The sequence below is a fragment of the Mustelus asterias genome, chromosome 8, assembly GCF_964213995.1.
Source record: "Mustelus asterias chromosome 8, sMusAst1.hap1.1, whole genome shotgun sequence".
Taxonomy (NCBI): Eukaryota; Metazoa; Chordata; class Chondrichthyes; order Carcharhiniformes; family Triakidae; genus Mustelus; species Mustelus asterias.
This window is the reverse complement of record NC_135808.1, coordinates 139,384,572-139,406,514: the sequence shown is the minus strand read 5'-3', so window position 1 is coordinate 139,406,514 and position 21,943 is coordinate 139,384,572. Positions and strand designations below refer to the sequence as shown.

At 47.6% G+C, this 21,943-nt stretch overlaps 1 protein-coding gene across 1 annotated transcript in view; it reads right to left on the bottom strand.

Moving 5' to 3' along the window:
• Positions 1-683: 683 nt before the first annotated feature.
• The window catches only part of LOC144497798 (collagen alpha-1(XI) chain-like), a 494,895-nt gene continuing 473,635 nt past the window's right edge, over positions 684-21,943 (bottom strand). The window contains exons 47-52 of the mRNA XM_078219235.1: positions 20,817-20,870; positions 19,222-19,471; positions 14,853-14,965; positions 2,521-2,589; positions 2,088-2,321; positions 684-1,321 (exon numbers count right to left, since the gene is read on the bottom strand). Coding sequence (XP_078075361.1) covers positions 1,175-1,321; positions 2,088-2,321; positions 2,521-2,589; positions 14,853-14,965; positions 19,222-19,471; positions 20,817-20,870 — 867 coding nt within the window. The 3' untranslated portion in view covers positions 684-1,174. The remainder of the gene's footprint in view (positions 1,322-2,087; positions 2,322-2,520; positions 2,590-14,852; positions 14,966-19,221; positions 19,472-20,816; positions 20,871-21,943) is intronic.

The window sequence follows — 21,943 nt, the reverse complement described above, 5'->3', positions numbered from 1 at the left end:
GACTTGTTGCTCAGCAATGAGTTAGAATCACATGACCTAGACATATTATGGGCTATGTATGACCATTAATTGAGAATGGGTAAAAACGTGTGGATTGTTTCAGAGAGAGCATTGCCCAGACAGATATACAAGGCACCAAGCAAAGGGATTAAATTAATGGGCAAATCCTTGCGTAGCAATCACCTGAGAACAGTTTCTCAGCCTGAAAGCAGAATGAAGAGGCAAGCAAGCAAAGCAGAGAAGCTGAGATTGGCCATTCAGAGAGAAGCTCAGCAGAAAGCCAGGACAGTGCGCACCCAAACTCATTCAGAGGGCCTTTACCAGATATAGATTGGCAGTTGGTGCTGAGCATTTAAGGTTGACAGATTCTGGGAAGCCTTAGACACACTCTACACACTTCAGAACCTAATTAAAACTTATAAATATAGCACCATAACACAATATCCAAATGTTGAGTAAAGCTCAACTATTGAGAAACTCACTGCAGGAGGAGACATCTGAAGTAGAGAAACATGGAGGCCCACCATGCCCATGCTGATTGGATAACTCTTTTTCAAAGAACCAATCAGCTCTGCTCCCTCCCCAGAGTAGCAAAGCAGAATCCCAATGTCCAATCAGCTCCTGACAGAATCCATGCTTTTTTTCACACAGTGACAGCCACAGGAAAGAATAACTCATTCACAAAAGGTTAACATTTTATTTAGTTTTTTAATTATTACACAGTTTGTATTTGATTTTCCCCAAAAATTGGTGAAAATGGCACTTTAGAAATTGGCAGCCAGATAGACACCTGCAAGTTCTGAAATTGGAAACAGGTTGAAGTGGTAATTTACAATTGAAGAATTACAGTTCATTACAATCCACCTTCGCATCTTTGCAACGTGTGAGAGCACCAAGAGTAGCCAATGACGACGGGAACCTTGAGGAGGGACCAGTATTGTTCCCCTTGCACCCGATATAACTCAACACCATCGTTAGTTCTTCGTTAGTTCATAATAGGTTTAAGTCATGTGATTCTGGCCCCACAAGGGCATTCAGTAATTTCTAGATAATAATACATACATACACAGTGAGAGAGAATTTTTACTCCAACCAGGATCAAAACTTGCACGTGTCTTGCGCTGAGAGTGCTGGCTTGAAGATATCCTTTTGTCTGGTTGTCCCACACAGTCTTTTAGCCCAGAAAGCACACAGCACCAACCTCGAACCCAAACTTCTGGTTGCTGTTGCCAAAGTCACTCACCAACAAGTCGATGATTGGAACTTGATCTACTTTTGGGGTATTAATCTCCAGAACAGTCTTTTCCAAACCTTTCCTTAACTGAGAAAGGAACAAGAAAAAGAGTTAAAAACTCATCACCTGTTAACAGTGTAAGCGGACACAAATTTCTGTGATTCCTTAGATTAAATATTTCTTAGAATAAAATCAAATAAATGAAACAGGACAAAGCAGCATCCAGGCACAAAGTGTGAACAGACAAGCAGGTCTTTTAAAATGCAGAAACCAGGCTGACAAAGGGACTCAGGAACTCACATTAGCATAACCCAGAACTCACATTAGCATAACCTTCCATTTAATTAAATTGGCTCCAAGGATATCAGGAAGCCTTTATCAAACAGAAGGTCTCCTAGACCTGGAAGACTTCCTGATAAAACACCTATTGTATAAGAAACCCCGGGGAGATTCTAGTCCATTGATAAACCCATCGGACAGAAACGATTACCATACCTAAACATTGATACTGTACTTAAAACATCAAACAGAATGGTCAGAGTCAAATACTGTAAACAAAACATTAACATTTGAATCATACAGCGTGTCAAAGTTCGAGTATAACTGTAGCCCATTGCGGCAGGGCTTTCAGAGTGCTTTCGGGACTGTTATTGTATGTGTGTCCTGATTGTACCTCCGTCGACGTAAAAGCAATAAAGCTGTGCCATTGTTGAACCTGACTCTGGGTCCACAGTGGTCGTGTTCGCCCACTCGCACTAACAACAGCCTCTGATCCCAGGGACGTGGAGACCAGAACTGTGCACAAGATCACAACAGGGTCCCATTGCTGGGGGTCACGTCAACCGCTACTCACCGTGCAGCCATCATAGATGGCTTTGATGTATGGGTTGTTGTCATGTGACATTTCCTCATCGTTGGATCCGAGGAATCTCAAAGCCTTGTCATAACTGTCAGAGGCTGCATCGTACCAGGCGACAGACTGCTGACAGTTATAGGTGAAGTTCTGTCTTGCAGATGCACTCAGCAATTTCAGGAATGTCATCTGCACCAAGTTGATGTGTTCACCCTGAGAATCCACGTAGGCAAGCTGCAAGAGACAGTTCACACAAGAAAACAGGAGTTACAATCCTACCCAGTCATTGCATCATCTGGAAATCAACCTGTAAAACACAGAAGCCTCGACGGGTCTGTCTGAAGGACTGTGCAATTCCCAGCCATTTCCAGCAGGGAGTTTGGTACAAGTAACATGGATGAGAAAATGGACTTGTCCCAACAATGAAACTCACCAGTTTGCCTCGCTTGAACTCACTGAACCAGGATCCAGGAGACTCCTTTGGCCAGGGAGAGATTCGAGTCTGGATCAAGACCACAAAAAACAAAGATCAGTTTGATAAACTACCTGATTCGTCCAAGGCAGGAACAGAAACAGTGTGGAGAGCAGAAAGGTTCACTTCTGAGATTTCAGGTGTCAATTACTTATTCATAAACGTTTAACTCTTATTTCTTCCCCTGTGGAATCTGAGGAAAAAGGAAATATGAATGTGAAGCCAGCTTGCTGTGCTCAGTGCCGGATGTGGGAGGTCGTGGAGTCGCCTAACCTCCCAGAGGTGCATATCTGTGCTGGGTGCGTCGAGCTGCGGCTCCTAAGGGACCGAGTTCGGGAACTGGAGCTGCAGCTCGAGGATGTTCGTCTGGTCAGGGAAAACGAGGAGGTGATAGATAGGAGTTATAGGCAGGTGGTCACACCGGGGCCACAAGGAGCAGGCAAGTGGGTCACAGTCAGGAAAGGGAAAGGTCAGGTGGTTCAGAGTGCCCCAGTGGTTGTGCCCCTTAAGAATAAGTACTCTTGTTTGAGTACTGTTGGGAGGGGACAGCCCACTTGGGGGAAGCAGCAGTGGTCGTGCCTCCGGCGCGGAGTCCGACCCTGTAGCAAAAAAAGGTAAGGAAAGGAGTAGGAAGGCAGTGGTGATCGGGGACTCCACAGTGAGGGGGTCAGACAGGCGTTTCTGTGGAAGAAGTCGCGAAACGCGGATGGCGGTTTGCCTCCCTGGAGCCGGGATCAGGGATGTTTCCGACACGGTCCAAGAAATCCTTAAAAAAAAGGACCGTGTCGGAAACATCCCTGATCCCGGCTCCAGGGAGGCAAACCGCCATCCGCGTCCCTGAGGGAGAGGAGCCAGAGGTCATGGTGCATACTGGTACTGCCAACGTAGGCAGGAAAGGGGAAGGGGTTATGAAAAGAGAATATAGGGAGTTAGGTAGGGAGTTAAGTAAAAGGAACGCTAAGGTAGTAATCTCAGGATTGCTACCTGTGCCACGGGACAGTGAGGGAAGGAATGGAATAAGGTGGAGGATGAATGAGTGGCTGACGGATTGGACCAGGGGTCAGGGATTCAGGTTCCTGGATCATTGGGACCTCTTTAGGGGCAGGTGCGACCTGCACAAAAAGGACAGGTTTCACTTAAATCCCAGGGGGACCAATATTCTGGCGGGAACATAGAACATAGAACAGTACAGCACAGAACAGGCCGTTCGGCCCACGATGTTGTGCCGAGCTTTATCTGAAACCAAGATCAAGCTATCCCACTCCCTATCATCCTGGTGTGCTCCATGTGCCTATCCAATAACCGCTTAAATGATCCTAAAGTGTCCGACTCCACTATCACTGCAGGCAGTCCATTCCACATCCCAACCACTCTCTGCGTAAAGAACCTGCCTCTGATATCCTTCCTATATCTCCCACCATGAACCCACTCCCCAGTAACCTCAGGTTTGCTAAGGTTACTGGGGAGTGTTTAAGCTAGAATGGTTGGGGGGTGGGAATCAAAATGTGGTGACTGGGAGAGAGGAGGTTAGAGTAAAAATAAGAGGGGCTGGTCGGCAGTGTGAGAGGGAGGATAGGCAGGGGAAGGGGAGCTCTCAGACCGAAGGGTTGAGGTGTGTTTATTTTAACACAAGGAGTATTGTGAACAAAATGGATGAGCTTAGAGTGTGGATCGCTGCTTGGAAGTGTGATGTGGTGGCCATTACAGAGACTTGGTTATCTCAGGGTCAGGACTGGATACTTCAAGTGCCGGGTTTCAGATGTTTCAGGAGGGACAGGGAAGGAGGCAAAAGAACATAGAACATTACAGCGCAGAACAGGCCCTTCGGCCCACGATGTTGCACCGACCAGTTAAAAAAAAACTGTGACCCTCCAACCTAAACCAATTTCTTTTCGTCCATGAACCTATCTACGGATCTCTTAAATGCCCCCAAACTAGGCGCATTTACTACTGATGCTGGCAGGGCATTCCAATCCCTCACCACCCTCTGGGTAAAGAACCTACCCCTGACATCGGTTCTATAACTACCCCCCCTCAATTTAAAGCCATGCCCCCTCGTGCTGGATTTCTCCATCAGAGGAAAAAGGCTATCACTATCCACCCTATCTAAACCTCTAATCATCTTATATGTTTCAATAAGATCCCCTCTTAGCTGCCGCCTATCCAGCGAAAACAATCCCAAATCCCTCAGCCTCTCCTCATAGGATCTCCCCTCCATACCAGGCAACATCCTGGTAAACCTCCTCTGCACCCTCTCCAAAGCCTCCACATCCTTCCTGTAATGTGGGGACCAGAACTGCACACAGTACTCCAAGTGCGGCCGCACCAGAGTTGTGTACAGTTGCAACATAACGCTACGACTCCTAAATTCAATCCCCCTACCAATAAACGCCAAGACACCATATGCCTTCTTAACAACCTTATCTACTTGATTCCCAACTTTCAGGGATCTATGCACACATACACCTAGATCCCTCTGCTCCTCCACACTATTCAAAGTCCTCCCGTTAGCCCTATACTCAACACATCTGTTATTCCTACCAAAGTGAATTACCTCACACTTCTCCGCATTAAACTCCATCCGCCACCTCTCGGCCCAACTTTGCAACCTGTCTAAGTCTTCCTGCAAACTACGACACCCTTCCTCACTGTCTACCACACCACCGACTTTGGTGTCATCAGCAAATTTGCTAATCCACCCAACTATACCCTCATCCAGATCATTAATAAATATTACAAACAGCAGTGGCCCCAAAACAGATCCCTGAGGTACACCACTTGTAACCGCACTCCATGATGAATATTTACTATCAACCACCACCCTCTGTTTCCTATCCGCTAGCCAATTCCTGATCCAATTTCCTAGATCACCCCCAATCCCATACATCTGCATTTTCTGCAGAAGCCTACCATGGTGAACCTTATCAAACGCCTTACTAAAATCCATATATACCACGTCCACTGCCTTGCCCCCATCCACCTCCTTGGTCACTTTCTCAAAAAACTCAATAAGGTTAGTAAGGCACGACCTACTTGCCACAAAACCATGCTGACTATCACCTATCAATTCATTACTCTCCAAATAACTATAAATCCTATCCCTTATAATTTTTTCCAACATCTTGCCGACAACAGAAGTGAGACTCACCGGTCTATAATTCCCGGGGAAGTCTCTGTTCCCCTTCTTAAGCAATGGGACAACATTCGCTAACCTCCAATCTTCTGGTACTATACCAGAGGCCAACGACGACCTGAAGATCAGAGCCAGAGGCTCTGCAATCACTTCTCTTGCCTCCCAGAGAATCCTTGGATAAATCCCATCCGGACCAGGGGATTTATCTATTTTCAGACCCTCCAGAATATCCTGCACATCCTCCTTATCAACTGTAATACTGTCTATTCTACTCCCTTGCAACCCAGTGTCCTCCTCAGCTATATTCATGTCCCCTTGCGTGAACACCGAAGAGAAATATTGGTTCAATGCTTCACCAATCTCCTCCGGTTCCACACATAACTTCCCTCTGCCATCTATAACTGGCCCTAAACTTGCCCTAACCAACCTTCTGTTCTTGACATACCTATAGAACGCCTTAGGATTCTCTTTAACCCTATCCGCCAAAGTCTTCTCATGTCCCCTTTTAGCCCTTCTAAGCTCGCTCTTCAACTCCCTCTTAGCCAATCTAAAGCTTTCTAGTGCACTACCCGAGTGCTCACGTCTCATCCGAACATAAGCCTCCTTTTTCTTTTTAACCAACAAAGAAACTTTTTTGGTGCACCACGGTTCCCTAGCCCTACCAATTCCTCCTTGCCTGACAGGGACATACCTATCACAGACTCGCAGTAGCTGCTCCTTGAAAAAACTCCACATGTCGGACGTTCCCAGTCCCTGTAATCTCCTAGTCCAACCTATGTTTCCTAATTCTCTCCTAATAGCCTCATAATTACCCTTCCCCCAGCTAAAACCACTGGCCCGAGGATCATGCCTATCCCTTTCCATCACTAAGGTGAACGTAACCGAATTGTGGTCACTATCACCAAAATGCACACCAACTTCCAAGTCTAGCACCTGGTCTGGCTCATTTCCCAGCACCAGATCCAATATAGCCTCACCTCTAGTTGGCCTGTCTACATACTGAGTCAAAAAACCTTCCTGCACGCTTTGAACAAAAACTGACCCCTCTAACGAGCTGGAGCTATAACAATTCCAGTCAATATTAGTCAAGTTAAAATCCCCCATAACAATTGCCCTATTACTTTCACTCCTAAGCAGGATTGACTCCGCAATCCTTTCCTCAACCTCTCTAGAACTTTTAGGAGGTCTATAAAAGACTCCCAACAGGGTGACCTCTCCTCTCCTATTTCTAATCTCCGCCCATACTACCTCAACAGATAAGTCCTCATCAAACCTCCTCTCTGACACTGTGATACAATCTCTGACCAATAATGCTACCCCTCCCCCTCTTCTACCTCCTTCCCTACTTCGACTAAAACATTTGAACCCCGGGACCTGCAGCATCCATTCCTGCCCCTGCTCTATCCATGTCTCTGAAATAGCCACAACATCGAAGTCCCAGGTACTGATCCACGCTGCAAGTTCACCCACTTTATTGCGAATAAAGAGGTGGGGGACTGGCACTGTTGATCAGGGATAGTGTCACAGCTGTAGAAAAGATGGATGCCACGGAAGGATTGTCTATGGAATCTCTGGGGTGGAGGTTAGGAACAGGAAGGGGTCGGTAACTTTACTGGGTGTTTTCTACAGGCCGCCCAATAGTAGCAGAGATGTGGAGGAGCAGATTGGGAAGCAGATTCTGGAGAGGTGTGATAATAACAGAGTGGTTGTGATGGGAGTTTTTAATTTCCCAAATATCGATTGGAATATCCCTAGTGTAAGGGGTTTAGATGGAGAGGAGTTTGTTAGGTGTGTTCAGGAGAGCTTCCTGACACAGTATGTGGATAAGCCTACAAGAGAAGAGGCTGTGCTTGATTTGATATTAGGGAATGAACCTGGGCAGGTGTCAGATCTATCAGTGGGAGAGCATTTTGGGGATAGTGATCATAACTCTATCTCCTTTACACTAGCATTGGAGAGAGATAGGATCAGCCGAGCGAGGAAAGTGTTTATCTGGAGTAAGGGCAACTATGATGCTATTAGGCAGGAAATTAGAGGCATAAATTGGAAGGAGGTTTTCTCAGGGAAATGTACGGAAGAAATGTGGCAAATTTTCAAGGAAAATTTGTCTGGAGCTCTGCACAGCAATGTTCCGGTGTGACAGGGGAGTTATGGTAGGTTACAGGAACCGTGGTGCACGAAAGCTGTAACGGATTTAGTCAGGAAGAAAAGAAAAGCCTACAAAAGGTTCAGGGAGCTAGGTAATGTTAGAAATCTAGAAGAGTATACGACTAGTAGGAAGGAACTAAAGAGGGAAATTAGAAGAGCCAGAAGGGGACATGAGAAGGCCTTGGCAGACAGGATAAAGGAAAACCCCAAGGCATTCTACAAGTATGTGAAGAGCAAGAGGATAAGATGTGAAGGAGTAGGACCTATCAAATGTGATGGTGGGAAAGTCTGTATTGAACCGGTAGAAATGGCAGAGGTACTCAATGAATACTTTGCTTCAGTATTCACAGTGGAAAAGGATCTTGGTAGTTGCAGTGCAGACTTGCAGTGGACTGAGAAGATTGAGCATGTGGACATTAGGAAAGAGGATGTGTTGGAGCTGTTGAAAAGTATCAAGTTAGATAAATCGCCGGGACCGGATGGGATAAGAACATAAGAACATAAGAAATAGGAGCAGGAGTAGGCCATCTAGCCCCTCGAGCCTGCCCCGCCATTCAATAAGATCATGGCTGATCTGAAGTGGATCAGTTCCACTTACCCGCCTGACCCCTATAACCCCTAATTCCCTTACCGATCAGGAATCCATCTATCCGTAATTTAAACATATTCAACGAGGCAGCCTCCACCACTTCAGTGGGCAGAGAATTCCAGAGATTCACCACCCTCTGAAAGAAGAAGTTCCTCCTCAACTCTGTCCTAAACCGACCTCCTTTTATTTTGAGGTTGTGCCCTCTAGTTCTAGTTTCCTTTCTAAGTGGAAAGAATCTCTCCACCTCTACCCTATCCAGCCCCTTCATTATCTTATAGGTCTCTATAAGATCCCCCCCTCAGCCTTCTAAATTCCAACGAATACAAACCCAATCTGCTCAGTCTCTCCTCATAATCAATACCTCTCATCTCTGGTATCAACCTGGTGAACCTTCTCTGCACTCCCTCCAAGGCCAATATACCCTTCTGCAAATAAGGGGACCAATACTGCACACAGTATTCCAGCTGCGGCCTCACCAATGCCCTGTACAGATGCAGCAAGACATCTCTGCTTTTATATTCTATCCCCCTTGCGATATAGGCCAACATCCCATTTGCCTTCTTGATCACCTGTTGCACCTGCAGACTGGGTTTTTGCGTCTCATGCACAAGGACCCCCAGGTCCCTCTGCACAGCAGCATGTTGTAATTTCTTTCCATTTAGATAATAATCCAATTTGCTATTATTTCTTCCAAAGTGAATAACCTCGCATTTGTTAACGTTATACTCCATCTGCCAGATCCTCGCCCACTCACTCAGCTTGTCCAAATCTCTCTGCAGACCTTCTACGCCCTCCACACGATTCACCCCAGGTTACTGTGGGATGTACCCCAGGTTACTGTGGGAGGCGAGGGAAGAGATTGCAGAGCCTCTGGCGATGATCTTTGTGTCGTCAATGCAGACGGGAGAGGTTCCGGAGGATTGGAGGATGGCGGATGTGGTTCCGTTAGTCAAGAAAGGGAGAAGATAAAGCCCAGGAAATTATAGACCGGTGAGTCTAATCTCAGTTGTAGGTAAGTTGATGGAGAAGATCCTGAGTGGCAGGACTTATGAGCATTTGGAAAGGAACAGAGTGATCAGAAGTAGCCAGCACGGCTTTGTCCGAGGCAGATCATGCCTTACGAGTCTGTTTGAGTTTTTTGAAGATGTGACTGGACACTGAGACGGGGGAAGAGCGGTAGATGTGGTTTATATGGATTTCAGTAAGGCGTTTGATAAGGTGCCCCATGCCAGGCTTATGGTGAAAATGAAGGGGCATGGGATACAAGGGGATGTTGCTTTGTGGATTCAGAACTGGCTTGCCCACAGAAGGCAAAGAGTGGTTGTAGATGGGTCTTTTTCAGAGTGGAGGTCGGTCACCAGTGGAGTGCCCCAGGGATCTGTTCTGGGACCCTTGCTCTTTGTGATTTTTATAAATGACCTGGATGAGGAAGTGGAAGGATGGGTTGGCAAGTTTGCTGATGACAGAAAGGTTGGAGGTGTTGTGGATCGTGTAGAGGGATGTCAGCAGTTGCAGCGAGACATAGATAAGATGCAAGACTGGGTGGAGAAGTGGCAGATGGACTTCAACCCAGATAAGCATGTGGTGGTTCATTTTGGCAGGTCGAATAGGATGGAAGAATATAATATTAAGGGTAAGACACTTGGCAGTGTGGAAGAACAGAGGGATCTTGGGGTCCGGGTTCATAGGACGCTCAAAGCGGCGTCACAGGTAGAGGCTGTGGTTAAGAAGGCGTATGGAATACTGGCCTTCATCAATAGAGGAATTGAGTTTAGAAATCGAGAGATAATGCTGCAGCTGTATAGGACCCTGGTCAGACCCCACCTGGAGTACTGTGCCCAGTTCTGGTCACCTCATTACAGAAAGGATGTGGAAGCCATAGAACAGGTGCAGAGGAGATTTACGAGGATGTTGCCGGGATTAAGTGGTATGCCTTATGAGGATAGGTTGAGAGAGCTAGGTCTATTCTCCTTGGAGAGGCGAAGGATGAGAGGTGACCTGATAGAGGTGTATAAGATGTTGAGGGGTATTGATAGAGTGGATTCTCAGAGGCTTTTACCCAGGGCTGAAATGGTTGTCACGAGAGGCCACAGGTTTAGGGTGCTGGGGAATAGGTACAGAGGAGATGGTTGGGGTAAGTTTTTCACTCAGAACAAAGAACAAAGAACAATACAGCACAGGAACAGGCCCTTCGGCTCTCCAAGCCCGTGCCGCTCCCTGGTCCAAACTAGACCATTCTTTTGTATCCCTCCCTACTGAGGGAGTGCTGCACTGTCAGAGGGTCAGTGCTGAGGGGGCGCTGCACTGTCAGAGGGTCAGTGCTGAGGGAGTGCCGCACTGTCAGAGGGTCAGTACTGAGGGAGTGCTGCACTGTCAGAGGGTCAATACTGAGGGAGTGCCGCGGTGTCAGAGCATCAATACTTAGAGTCATAGAGCCTTCGAGTCGTAGAGGTTTACAGCATGGAAACAGGCCCTTCGGCCCAACTTGTCCATGCCGCCCTTTTTTTTAAAACCCCTAAACTAATCCCAATTGCCTGCATTTGGCCCATATCCCTCTCTACGCGTCTTACCCATGTAACTATCTAAATGCTTTTTAAAAGACAAAATTGTACCCGCCTCTACTACTCCCTCTGGCAGCCTGTTCCAGACATTCACCACCCTCTGTGTGAAAGAATTGCCCACATTTGGCCCATATCCCTCTATACCCATACAACTATCTAAATGCTTTTTAAAAGATAAAATTGCACCCGCCTCTACTACTACCTCTGGCAGCTTGTTCCAGACACTCACCTCCCTCTGTGTGAAAAAATTGCCCCTCTGGACACTTTTGTATCTCTCCCCTCTCACCTTAAACCTATGCCCTCTAATTTTAGACTCCCCTACCTTTGGGAAAAGATATTGACTATCTCGCTGATCTATGCCCCTCATTATTTTATGGACCTCTATAAGGTCACCCCTCAGCCTCCTACGCTCCAAAGAAAAAAGTCCCAGTCTATCCAGCCTCTCCTTATAACTCAATCCATCAAGTCCCGGTAGCATCCCAGTAAATCTTTTCTGCACTCTTTCCAGTTTAATAATATCCTTTCTATAATAGGGTGACCCGAATTGCACACAGTATTCCAAGTGTGGCCTTACCAATGTCTTGTACAACTTTAACAAGACGTCCCAACTCCTGTATTCAATGTTCTGACCGATGAAACCAAGCATGCCGAATGCCTTCTTCACCACTCTGTCCACCTGTGACTCCACTCTCAAGGAGCTATGAACATGTACCCCTCGATCTCTTTGTTCTGTAACTCTCCCCATGCCCTACCATTAACTGAGTAAGTCCTGCCCTGGTTCAATCTACCAAAATGCATTACCTCGCATTTGTCGAAATTAAACTCCATCTGCCATTCGTCAGCCCACTGGCCCAATTGATCAAGATCCTGTTGCAATTGGAGATAACTTTCTTCACTGTCCACCATGCCACCAATCTTGATGTCATCTGCAAACTTACTAACCATGCCTCCTATATTCTCATCCAAATCATTAATATAAATGACAAATAACAGTGGGCCCAGCACTGATCCCTGAGGCACACCGATGGTCACAGGCCTCCAGTTTGAAAAACAACTCTCTACAACCACCCTCTGGCTTCTGTCAAGAAGAAGTTTAACAACACCAGGTTAAAGTCCAACAGGTTTATTTGGTAGCAAAAGCCACACAAGCTTTCGGAGCTTCAAGCCCTTCTTCAGGTGAGTGGGAGTTCTGTTCACAAACAGAGCATATAAAGACACAAACTCAATTTACATGAATAATGGTTGGAATGTGAATACTTGCGTAAGTATTCGCATTCCAACCATTATTCATGTAAATTGAGTTTGTGTCTTTATATGCTCTGTTTGTGAACAGAACTCCCACTCACCTGAAGAAGGGGCTTGGAGCTCCGAAAGCTTGTGTGGCTTTTGCTACCAAATAAACTTGTTGGACTTTAACCTGGTGTTGTTAAACTTCTTACTGTGTTTACCCCAGTCCAACGCTGGCATCTCCACATTCTGTCAAGAAGCCAATTTTGTATCCATTTAGATAGCTCATCCTGGATCCCGTGAGATTTAACTTTATGCAACAACTGACCATGTGGTACCTTGTCAAAGGCCTTGCTAAAGTCCATGTGGACAATATCAACTGCACTGCCCTCTCTACCTTCTTGGTTACCCCTTCAAAAAACTCAATTAAATTTGTGAGACATGATTTTCCACTCACAAAGCCATGCTGATTGTCCCTAATCAGTCCTTGCATTTCTAAATGCCTGTAGATCCGGTCTCTCAGAATACCTTCCAACAATTTACCCACCACAGATGTGAGGCTCACTGGCCTGTAGTTCCCAGGCTTTTCCGTGCAGCCCTTTTTAAACAAAGGCACAACATTTGCCACTCTCCAATCTTCAGGCACCTCACCCGTGACTATCGATGATTCAAATATCTCGGCTCGGGGACCCGCAATTTCCTCACTAGCCTCTCACAATGTCCTGGGATACACTTCATCAGGTCCCACAGATTTATCTACCTTGATGCGCTCTAAGACTTCCAGCACCTCCTTCTCTGTAAAATGTACACTCCTCAAGGCATCAATATTTATTTCCTCAAGTTCCCTAACATCCATGCTTTTCTCAACAGTAAATATTGATGAGAAATATTCAGTTAGGATCTCACCCATCTCTTGTGGATCCGCACATAGGTGACCTTGTTGATCCTTAAGAGGCCCTACTCTCTCCCTTGTTACTCTTTTGCCCTTTAGATGCTCTTTGGATTCTCACTTGAGGGAGTGTTGTACTGTCAGAGGGTCAGTGCTGGGGGAGTGCTGCACTGTCAGAGGGTCAGTACTGAGGGAGTGCCGCACTGTCAGAGGGTCAGTGCTGAGGGAGTGCCGCACTGTCAGAGGGTCAGTGCTGAGGGAGTGCCGCACTGTCAGAGAGTCAGTACTGAGGGAGTGCCGCACTGTCAGAGGCTCAGTGCTGAGGGAGTGCCGCACTGTCAGAGGGTCAGTACTGAGGGAGTGCCGCACTGTCAGAGGGTCAGTGCTGAGGGAGTGCCGCACTGTCGGAGGGTCAGTGCTGAGGGAGTGCCGCACTGTCAGAGGGTCAGTGCTGAGGGAGTGCTGCACTGTCAGAGAGTCAGTACTGAGGGAGTGCCGCACTGTCAGAGGGTCAGTGCTGAGGGAGTGCCGCACTGTCAGAGGGTCAGTACTGAGGGAGTGCCGCATTGTCAGAGGGTCAGTGCTGAGGGAGTGCCGCACTGTCAGAGAGTCAGTACTGAGGGAGTGCCGCACTGTCGAAAGATCAGGAGTAGAGTATGCTGCTCACCGCAGGTCAGTGATTGTTCCACTGATTTTTTTTGTTGCCGTGTGTAAACTGATATTGGAATTCAGAGTAAAATGAAAAAATTTGCGTTTGAAACCAAACTTTGTGACTGATTCCTGGAATGGCAGGACCGACATATGAAGAGAGACTGGATCGACTGGGCTTGTACTGACTGGAATTGAGAAGAATGAGAGGGGATCGCATAGAAACATATAAAATCCTGATGGGACTGGACAGGCGAGATGCGGGAAGAATGTTCCCGGTGTTGGGGAAGTGCAGGACTAGGGGTCACAGTCTAAGAATGAGGGGTAAACCATTCAGGACGGAGATGAGGAAGAACTTCTTCACTCAGAGAGTTGTGAACCTGTGGAATTCTCTCCCACAGAAAGCTGTTGGGGCCGGTTAGTTAGATATGTTCAAGAGGGAGCTGGACGTGGCCCCTGTGGCGAAAGGGATCAGGGGGTCTGGAGAGAAAGCGGGAGTGGGATACTGACAGTGCATGATCAACCATGATCATGTTGAATGGTGGTACAGGCTCGAAGGGCTGAATGGCCTCCTCCTGCTCCTATTTTCTATGTTTCTATGTTTGGAGAAGTGGGAAAAGGTGAAGATGATATTGATGGACTGTAAGCGGACACCGAGAGACTGTCTGAATGTCCAGACAAGTGGCAAATGGAGCGTTAGCTGAAATGTTTCTGCTGAAGGGGGGAAGCAATGTGGACAGTTCCAGAGACTGTGCCGGTCACAGGGACCCGAGGGGTGGATGGGAATCGATGCTTGTTGAATGTGAGACATATTGGGAGAGCTGTTTTGAGCTTGATATATAGAGGTCTTGGGTTTTAAAGCAGGGAGGCTATACTGAACATTCCTAAAGCTCTGATTAGGCCCAAACTAGAGGATTGCATTCAGTTCTGGTCACCACACTTTCAACGTAAATTACTTTTGATCTGGAATCTATGACCTGGTGAATCTCTGGGTGGGAATTATTGAAAACTCTTTGAAAGATGTAGCATGGATCTTATGTGCTGAATGGCCTCCTCTGCTGCTACATGTATGAAGTTAGGAAACAGTAAGTTACTCACCCCTTCTGATTTCTTGTCTGGGTAGATACAGGTTTCCCCTCCGCTGGTAAAGTTACAGTACACCTTAAAGGAATCCCCGTGGCATCCCTGATTCGGATCAATCCAATATTCACCTGATGGAGAGAGCGGGATAAAAACACACAGTCTTACATTGTGAACGGGATTCAACTTCATCCATACAGCCCCTTCATCAGTATCATGCAACAGAACATTCCGGAAACACACAGCACAGCACACTCAATCACAGGGTAACACTGGCCAGAATGTTCCCGCCCTACACGGCAGCAGGATCTTCTGATCACCCCGACACTGCCCCCTGCCCCGCCATCAGGGGTTTCCCAGGGCTGTGGAAATCCCATTGACCGGGGCGGCAGCCGAGATCCCAGCATTGGCCAGCTGCCCGCTGCCACCCAGAAACACGCCCCGGGAAGAGCGGAGATTATCCCCAATACATTTCAAGTGCAGAACAGGCCATTCAGCCCATTTGCTCCGTGCTGGTCTTTGTGTTCCACATGGACCTTCTCTCACTCCCTCTTTCTCTCACCCTATCAGCATCTCCTTCTATTCCTTTCTCCCTCAGGTGTTTATCCAGTTTCCCTTCAACATATCAAAACTATTCACCTCAACCACTCCCTGTGGGACTGAGTACCACATTCTCCCGACTCCCTGTGGGAGCGAGTTCCACATTCTCCCCACTCCCTGTCGAACCGAGTTCCACATTCTCCCCACTCCCTGTGGGAGCGAGTTCCACAATCTCCCCACTCCCTGTGGGAGTGAGTTCCACAATCTCCCCACTCCCTGTGGGAGTGAGTTCCACATTCTCCCCACTCCCTGTGGAGCGAGTGCCACATTCTCCCCACTCCCTGTGGGAGTGAGTTCCACATTCTCCCCACTCCCTGTGGGAGTGAGTCCCACATTCTCCCCACTCTCTGGGGGGGCAGGCAGAGGCTGTAGTTCCCATTGGATTGGTTCCTGGAGTCAGCTGAACATGCAAAGGTGTCGCTGCGTTTAAATGTTTCAAAGTTTCATTCATGTGATGTCCAAAGCCCAGCTTGTTGGCTTTACACTTTTTAAGATGGTGAGTTAAGCTTCGGGCACAGATCCCTGTGGAACCCCACTAGTCACTGCCCGCCAGGTGGTAAAAGACCAGTCTAGTTCAACTCTTTGCTTCCTATCTGCTAACCAGCTTTCTATCCATCTCAAGACATTCCCTGCAATCCCAGGTGCTTTAGCTTTATATAGTAGTCTGTTATGTGAGACCGTGTCGAAAGCCTTCTGAAAGTCTCAATAAACCACATCCACTAGTTCTCCTCGGTCAACTCTACAAGTTACATCCTCAAAAAATTCCAGTTGATTTGTCAAGCATGATTTCCCTTTTGTGAATCCATGCTGACTTTATCTGATTATACCACTGCCTTCCAAATGCCGAATTATGAAATCCTTGATAATGGACTCCAGTAAGTTCCCCAGTACCGACGTTAGGCTCACTGGTCTGTAGTCTCTCTTCATATGACAGACCTGCCATCCCAGGAATCAGCCTGGTAAACCTTCGCTGCGCTCCCTCTATCGCACGGACATCCTTCCTCAGATAAGGACAACAAAACTGCACACAATACTCCAGGTGTGACCTCACCAACGCCCTGTACAATTGCAGCAAAACATCACTATCCCTCTACTCAAATCCTCTCGCCATGAAGGCCAACATACCATTTGCATTCTTTACTGCCTGCTGTACCTGCGCGCTTGCTTTCAGTGACTAATGCACGAGGACTCCAAGGTCTCGCTGAGTATCCACCTCTCAATTTACACCCATTCAAGTAATAATCTATCTTCCTATTATTGCTACCAAAGTGGATAACCTCACATTTATCCACATTATACTGCATCTGCCATGCAGATGCCCACACTCTCAGCCTGTCCAATTCACACTGAAGCATCTCTGCATCCTCCTCACAGCTCAAAGAACAAAGAACAAGAAAGCACAGGAACAGGCCCTTCGGCCCTCCAAGCCCGCGCCGCTCCCTGGTCCAACGAGACCATTCTTTTGTATCCCTCCATTCCCACTCCGTTCATATGGCTATCTAGATAAGTCTTAAACGTTCCCAGTGTGTCCGCCTCCAAAACCTTGCCTGGCAGCGCATTCCAGGCCCCCACCACCCTCTGTGTAAAATACGTCCTTCTGATATCCGTGTTAAACCTCCCCCCCCTCACCTTGAACCTATGACCCCTCGTGAACGTCACCACCAACCTGGTGAAAAGCTTCCCACCGTTCACCCTATCTATGCCTTTCATAATTTTATACACCTCTATTAAGTCTCCCCTCATCCTCCGTCTTTCCAGGGAGAACAACCCCAGTTTACCCAATCTCTCCTCATACCTAAGCCCCTCCATACCAGGCAACATCCTGGTAAACCTCCTCTGTACTCTCTCCAAAGCCTCCACGTCCTTCTGGTAGTGTGGCGACCAGAACTGGACGCAGTATTCCAAATGCGGCCGAACCAACGTTCTATACATCTGCAACATCAGACCCCAACTTTTATACTCTATGCCCCGTCCTATAAAGGCAAGCATGCCATATGCCTTCTTCACCACCTTCTCCACCTGTGACGTCACCTTCAAGGATCTGTGGACTTGCACACCCAGGTCCCTCTGCGTATCTACACCCTTTATGGTTCTGCCATTTATCGTATAGCTTCTCCCTACATTATTCCTCCCAAAATGCATCACTTCGCATTGATCAGGATTGAACTCCATCTGCCATTTCTTTGCCCAAATTTCCAGCCTATCTATATCCTTCTGTAGCTTCTGACAATGCTCCTCACTATCTGCAAGTCCTGCCAATTTTGTGTCGTCCGCAAACTACTGAAGGGCCTATTCCTCTGCTGCGCTGTCCTTTGTTCTTTGTTTATAACAGAGCCAGGCTGTTCGGGGGTGATTTCACAAAGTCCTTTCTCACAAAGGGGATTGGAAATCTGGAGTCCTCTCCCTAAACAGTGAGAGATCAGGATGCTGCTGAATTTTTGGGAAGGTTGCAAAGGTTGCAACCTTCCCAAAAGGTTGCAAAGGGTAGGGTGTTAGCATGGATTGGGGATTGGCTATCCAACAGGAAGCAGAGAGTTGGAATAAATGGGTGCTTTTCTGGTTGGCAGATGGTGACTAGTGGCGTGCCGCAGGGATCGGTACTGGGGCCTCAACTGTTTACTATTTACATAGATGATCTGGAGGAGGGGACTGAGTGTAGAGTAACAAAGTTTGCTGACGACACGAAGATAAGTGGGAAAGCGAATTGCGTGGAGGAAGCGGAAGGTCTGCAGAGAGATTTGGACAGGCTGAGTGAGTGGGCGAGGATCTGGCAGATGGAGTATAACGTTGGCAAATTCAAGGTTATTCACTTTGGAAGAAATAATAGCAAATTGGATTTTTATTTAAATTTAAAAAAATTACAACATGCTACTGTGCAAAGGGACCTGGGGGTCCTTGTGCATGAGTCGCAAAAACTCAGTCTGCAAGTACAACAGGTGATCAAGAAGGCAAATGGGATGTTGGCATTTATCGCGAGGGGGATAGAATATAAAAGCAGAGAAGTCTTGCTGCATCTGTACAAAGCATTGGTGAGGCCGCAGCTGGAATACTGTGTGCAGCTTTGGTCCCCTTATTTGCGAAAGGATATATTGGCCTTGGAGGGAGTGCAGAGAAGGTTCACTAGGTTGATACCGGAGATGAGGGGTGTAGATTATGAGGAGAGACTGAGCAGATTAGGTTTATACTCGTTGGAGTTTAGAAGGCTGAGGGGGGATCTTATAGAAGCATATAAGATAATGAAGGGGCTGGATAGGGTAGAAGTGGAGAGATTCTTTCCACTTAGAAAGGAAACCAGAACTAGAGGGCACAGCCTCAAAATAAAGGGAGGTCAGTTTAGGACAGAGTTGAGGAGGAACTTCTTCTCTCAGAGGGTGGTGAATCTCTGGAATTCTCTGCCCACTGAAGTGGTGGAGGCTTCCTCGTTGAATATGTTTAAGTCACGGATGGATGGATTTCTGATCGGTAGGGGAATTAAGGGTTATGGGGAGCAGGCGGGTAAGTGGAACTGATTCACTTCAGATCAGCCACGATCTTATTGAATGGTGGGGCAGGCTCGAAGGACTAGATGGCCTACTCCTGCTCCTATTTCTTATGTTCTTATGGAGTAAAGGAGAGTAAATACTGATCGCCTTGATCCATGGACAGGTGGATCAGAGCTGCTGAATGTCCTCCTCATGTTCCTGTGAATGATGCAGCAGGTTTGAGGGGCTGAACGGCCTCCTCATGTTCCTGTGAATGGTGCAAAGTCTCGAGGGGCTGAATGGCCTGCTCATGTTCCTTCATTTACCATCTGGGAAGTCTGGGTGAGAGAGCTGGAGGTCCTTGCAGGTCCGGGCAGGATTGCTGTTAGTTCCCATCGGGTTCTTCATTCGATCTACCTCCATTTTCAAGTTGTCAAGTGAACCAAAGATGTCCTCCATGCCATTGGTATAATCCAGGATGTTGTCCATCTCGTCTGCTTGCATCCCATCGGAAGATCTCCGGGATTTCTTTGGTGTTCGGATTGGGAGAGGCTGGATGACCTCACCTGGTGGACCCTTTAAATTAGAAATAAAAAATGGTGAAAATATTAAACTCTTCCCCAGAATAAAACAAAGCCTGATATCTAAATGTCTGAGCGGGTGTGGGAGCAGATTCACAAAACAGGGAAATGTTCTGGGAGATGGACAGGGGGAGTGGAGTAATTGAGTAGGTCTTTCAAAGAGCCAGCACAGACACAGTGGGCAGAATGGTCTCACTCTGTGCTGGAGTGTCAGTAAGAATCAGAGAGAACATTCCAGATGACTGAAACCTGCTGTGTGAAAAATTCAGTCTCCTCGAATTCCCCTCTGTATCTGTTCCTGATGAATTAAATGATGGGAGTGCAGCAATTCTGTGTTGGACAATTTGCACTCAATGTTTTGGACACCAATGTCAGAGCAAGGGAGCTTGGTGGTTTCACCAAGCGGACCTCAGTCCCTGTGGACCTGGAACTCTCCCAATTGCCAGGGCTGCTGGAATTGTGGGAAAGTCACGGCAGAGTGGGCAGGGCCGGGAGGGCATGATGGGGGAGGGTAGGGGGAGGGGCGAGGGAGGCAGAAGGGAAGGGGGAGGGAAGGGGAAGGGTACGGCTGGGGGAGGGCAGGATGGGGGTAGGGTGGAGGATGGGTGAGGGAGGCGGAGGGGAGGGGAGGGAGGCGTAGGGGAGGGGGAGGGAGGCGGAGGGGAGGGAGAGGGACAGTGGGGGGGCAGGGTGGGGAGAGGGCACAATGGGGGGAGGGCGGGGGGGAAGAGGGAGGCGGAGGGGAGGGGGGACGGAAGAGGGAGGGCAGTCGGGTGGGGGGGGGAGGCAGTTGATTTGCTTTGCTGAAGGACATTTTACTGAAACAATTTTCAATGATAATCCCACGGCTCCAGTTTAACAGACAGCACCGATTCCTCACCAGCTCATTCTGTCGTTTCTGCAGGAGCAAAGTGACTACAGCTTCTGTACTCGACACCTTTCAAAGCTGTTTCTGGAGGATGGTTTAACAGGGATCTGCTGACTAAACTCAATCAATATGTCCAGGACCAGCATCAACATCCTAGATAAAGATTTTTGAACGATTTGAGATCTTAATTTTAGACCGAGTAGAAAATTACTGATTTTTACAAAATAAATGATTTTATTGGTCTGTAAATATTCAGCGGTCGGATTGGGTCACAGATAATTGAAAATTGATTAACTTCCTTCACAACAACAGTGACCACATTTAAAACCACTTCACTGATGGCCGAGTGTTCTGGGATGTCCTGAGGTTCAGGCGAGTGCGAAAGCTCTTTCCTTCAACCAGACTGAGATCCAGCTTTCCTCTGAGTAAATAATTTACCCTCACCATTCCGCGAAGTTATATCGATACTTACGGGAGGTCCAGGAACTCCAATTAAACCTGTGTCCCCTTTCTGACCAGCAAGTCCCTGAAAGCAAGTACAAACAGACAGAGCTTTAGCAACTGGAGGCACATGCAGACAACACACACACACAATGGGCCCAACGCTCACAGACCACGAAGACTCAGCAGACCTTTGAAGATCATCACTGGGTCCCAAAGCCACCTTGCCCCCATTTCCAGCAGATCCAATTTTTCCGGTGGCGGAAAGGGACAGGATGTGACTCATACAGGAGGCAAACCCTAAGATTGGTGGCAGAGTGGACAGTGAAGAAAGTTATCTCCAATTGCAACGGGATCTTGATCAATTGGGCCAGTGGGCTGACGAATGGCAGATGGAGTTTAATTTCAACAAATGTGAGGTGATGCATTTTGGTAGATTGAACCAGGGCAGGACTTACTCAGTTAATGGTAGGGTGTTGGGGAGAGTTACAGAACAAAGAGATCTGGGGGTACATGTTCATAGCTCCTTGAAAGTGGAGTCACAGGTGGACAGAGTGGTGAAGGCATTCGACATGCTTGGTTTCATCGATCAGAACATTGAATACAGGAGTTGGAATGTCTTGTTGAAGTTGTACAAGACATTGGTAAGGCCACACTTGGAATACTGTGTGCAATTCGGGTCACCCTATTAAACTAGAAAGGTTGGGGGGAGGGAATCGAAATGAGGGGACTGAGAGCGAGGAGGTTAGCTCGCAAATAGATAAGGAATGTAAACAGGGTAAGAGGGAGGTTAGACGAGTGATGGAGAAGGGAAGTGCTCAGGCTGAAGGTCTGAGATGTGTCTATTTTAATGCCAGGAGTGTAGTGAATAAAGTGGATGAGCTTAGAGCGTGGATTGCTGCTTCGAATTGTGATGTGGTGGCCATTACGGAGACTTGGATGTCTCAGGGACAGGACTGGGTGCTTCAGGTGCCGGGTTTTAGATGTTTCAGGAAGGACAGGGAGGGAGGCAAGAGAGGGGGGGGAGTGGCACTGTTGATCAGGGATAGTGTCACGGCTGTAGAGAAGGTGGACGCCGTGGAGGGATTGACTACGGAGTCTCTGTGGGTGGAGGTTAGGAACAGGAAGGGGTCGGTAACGTTGCTGGGTGTTTTCTAT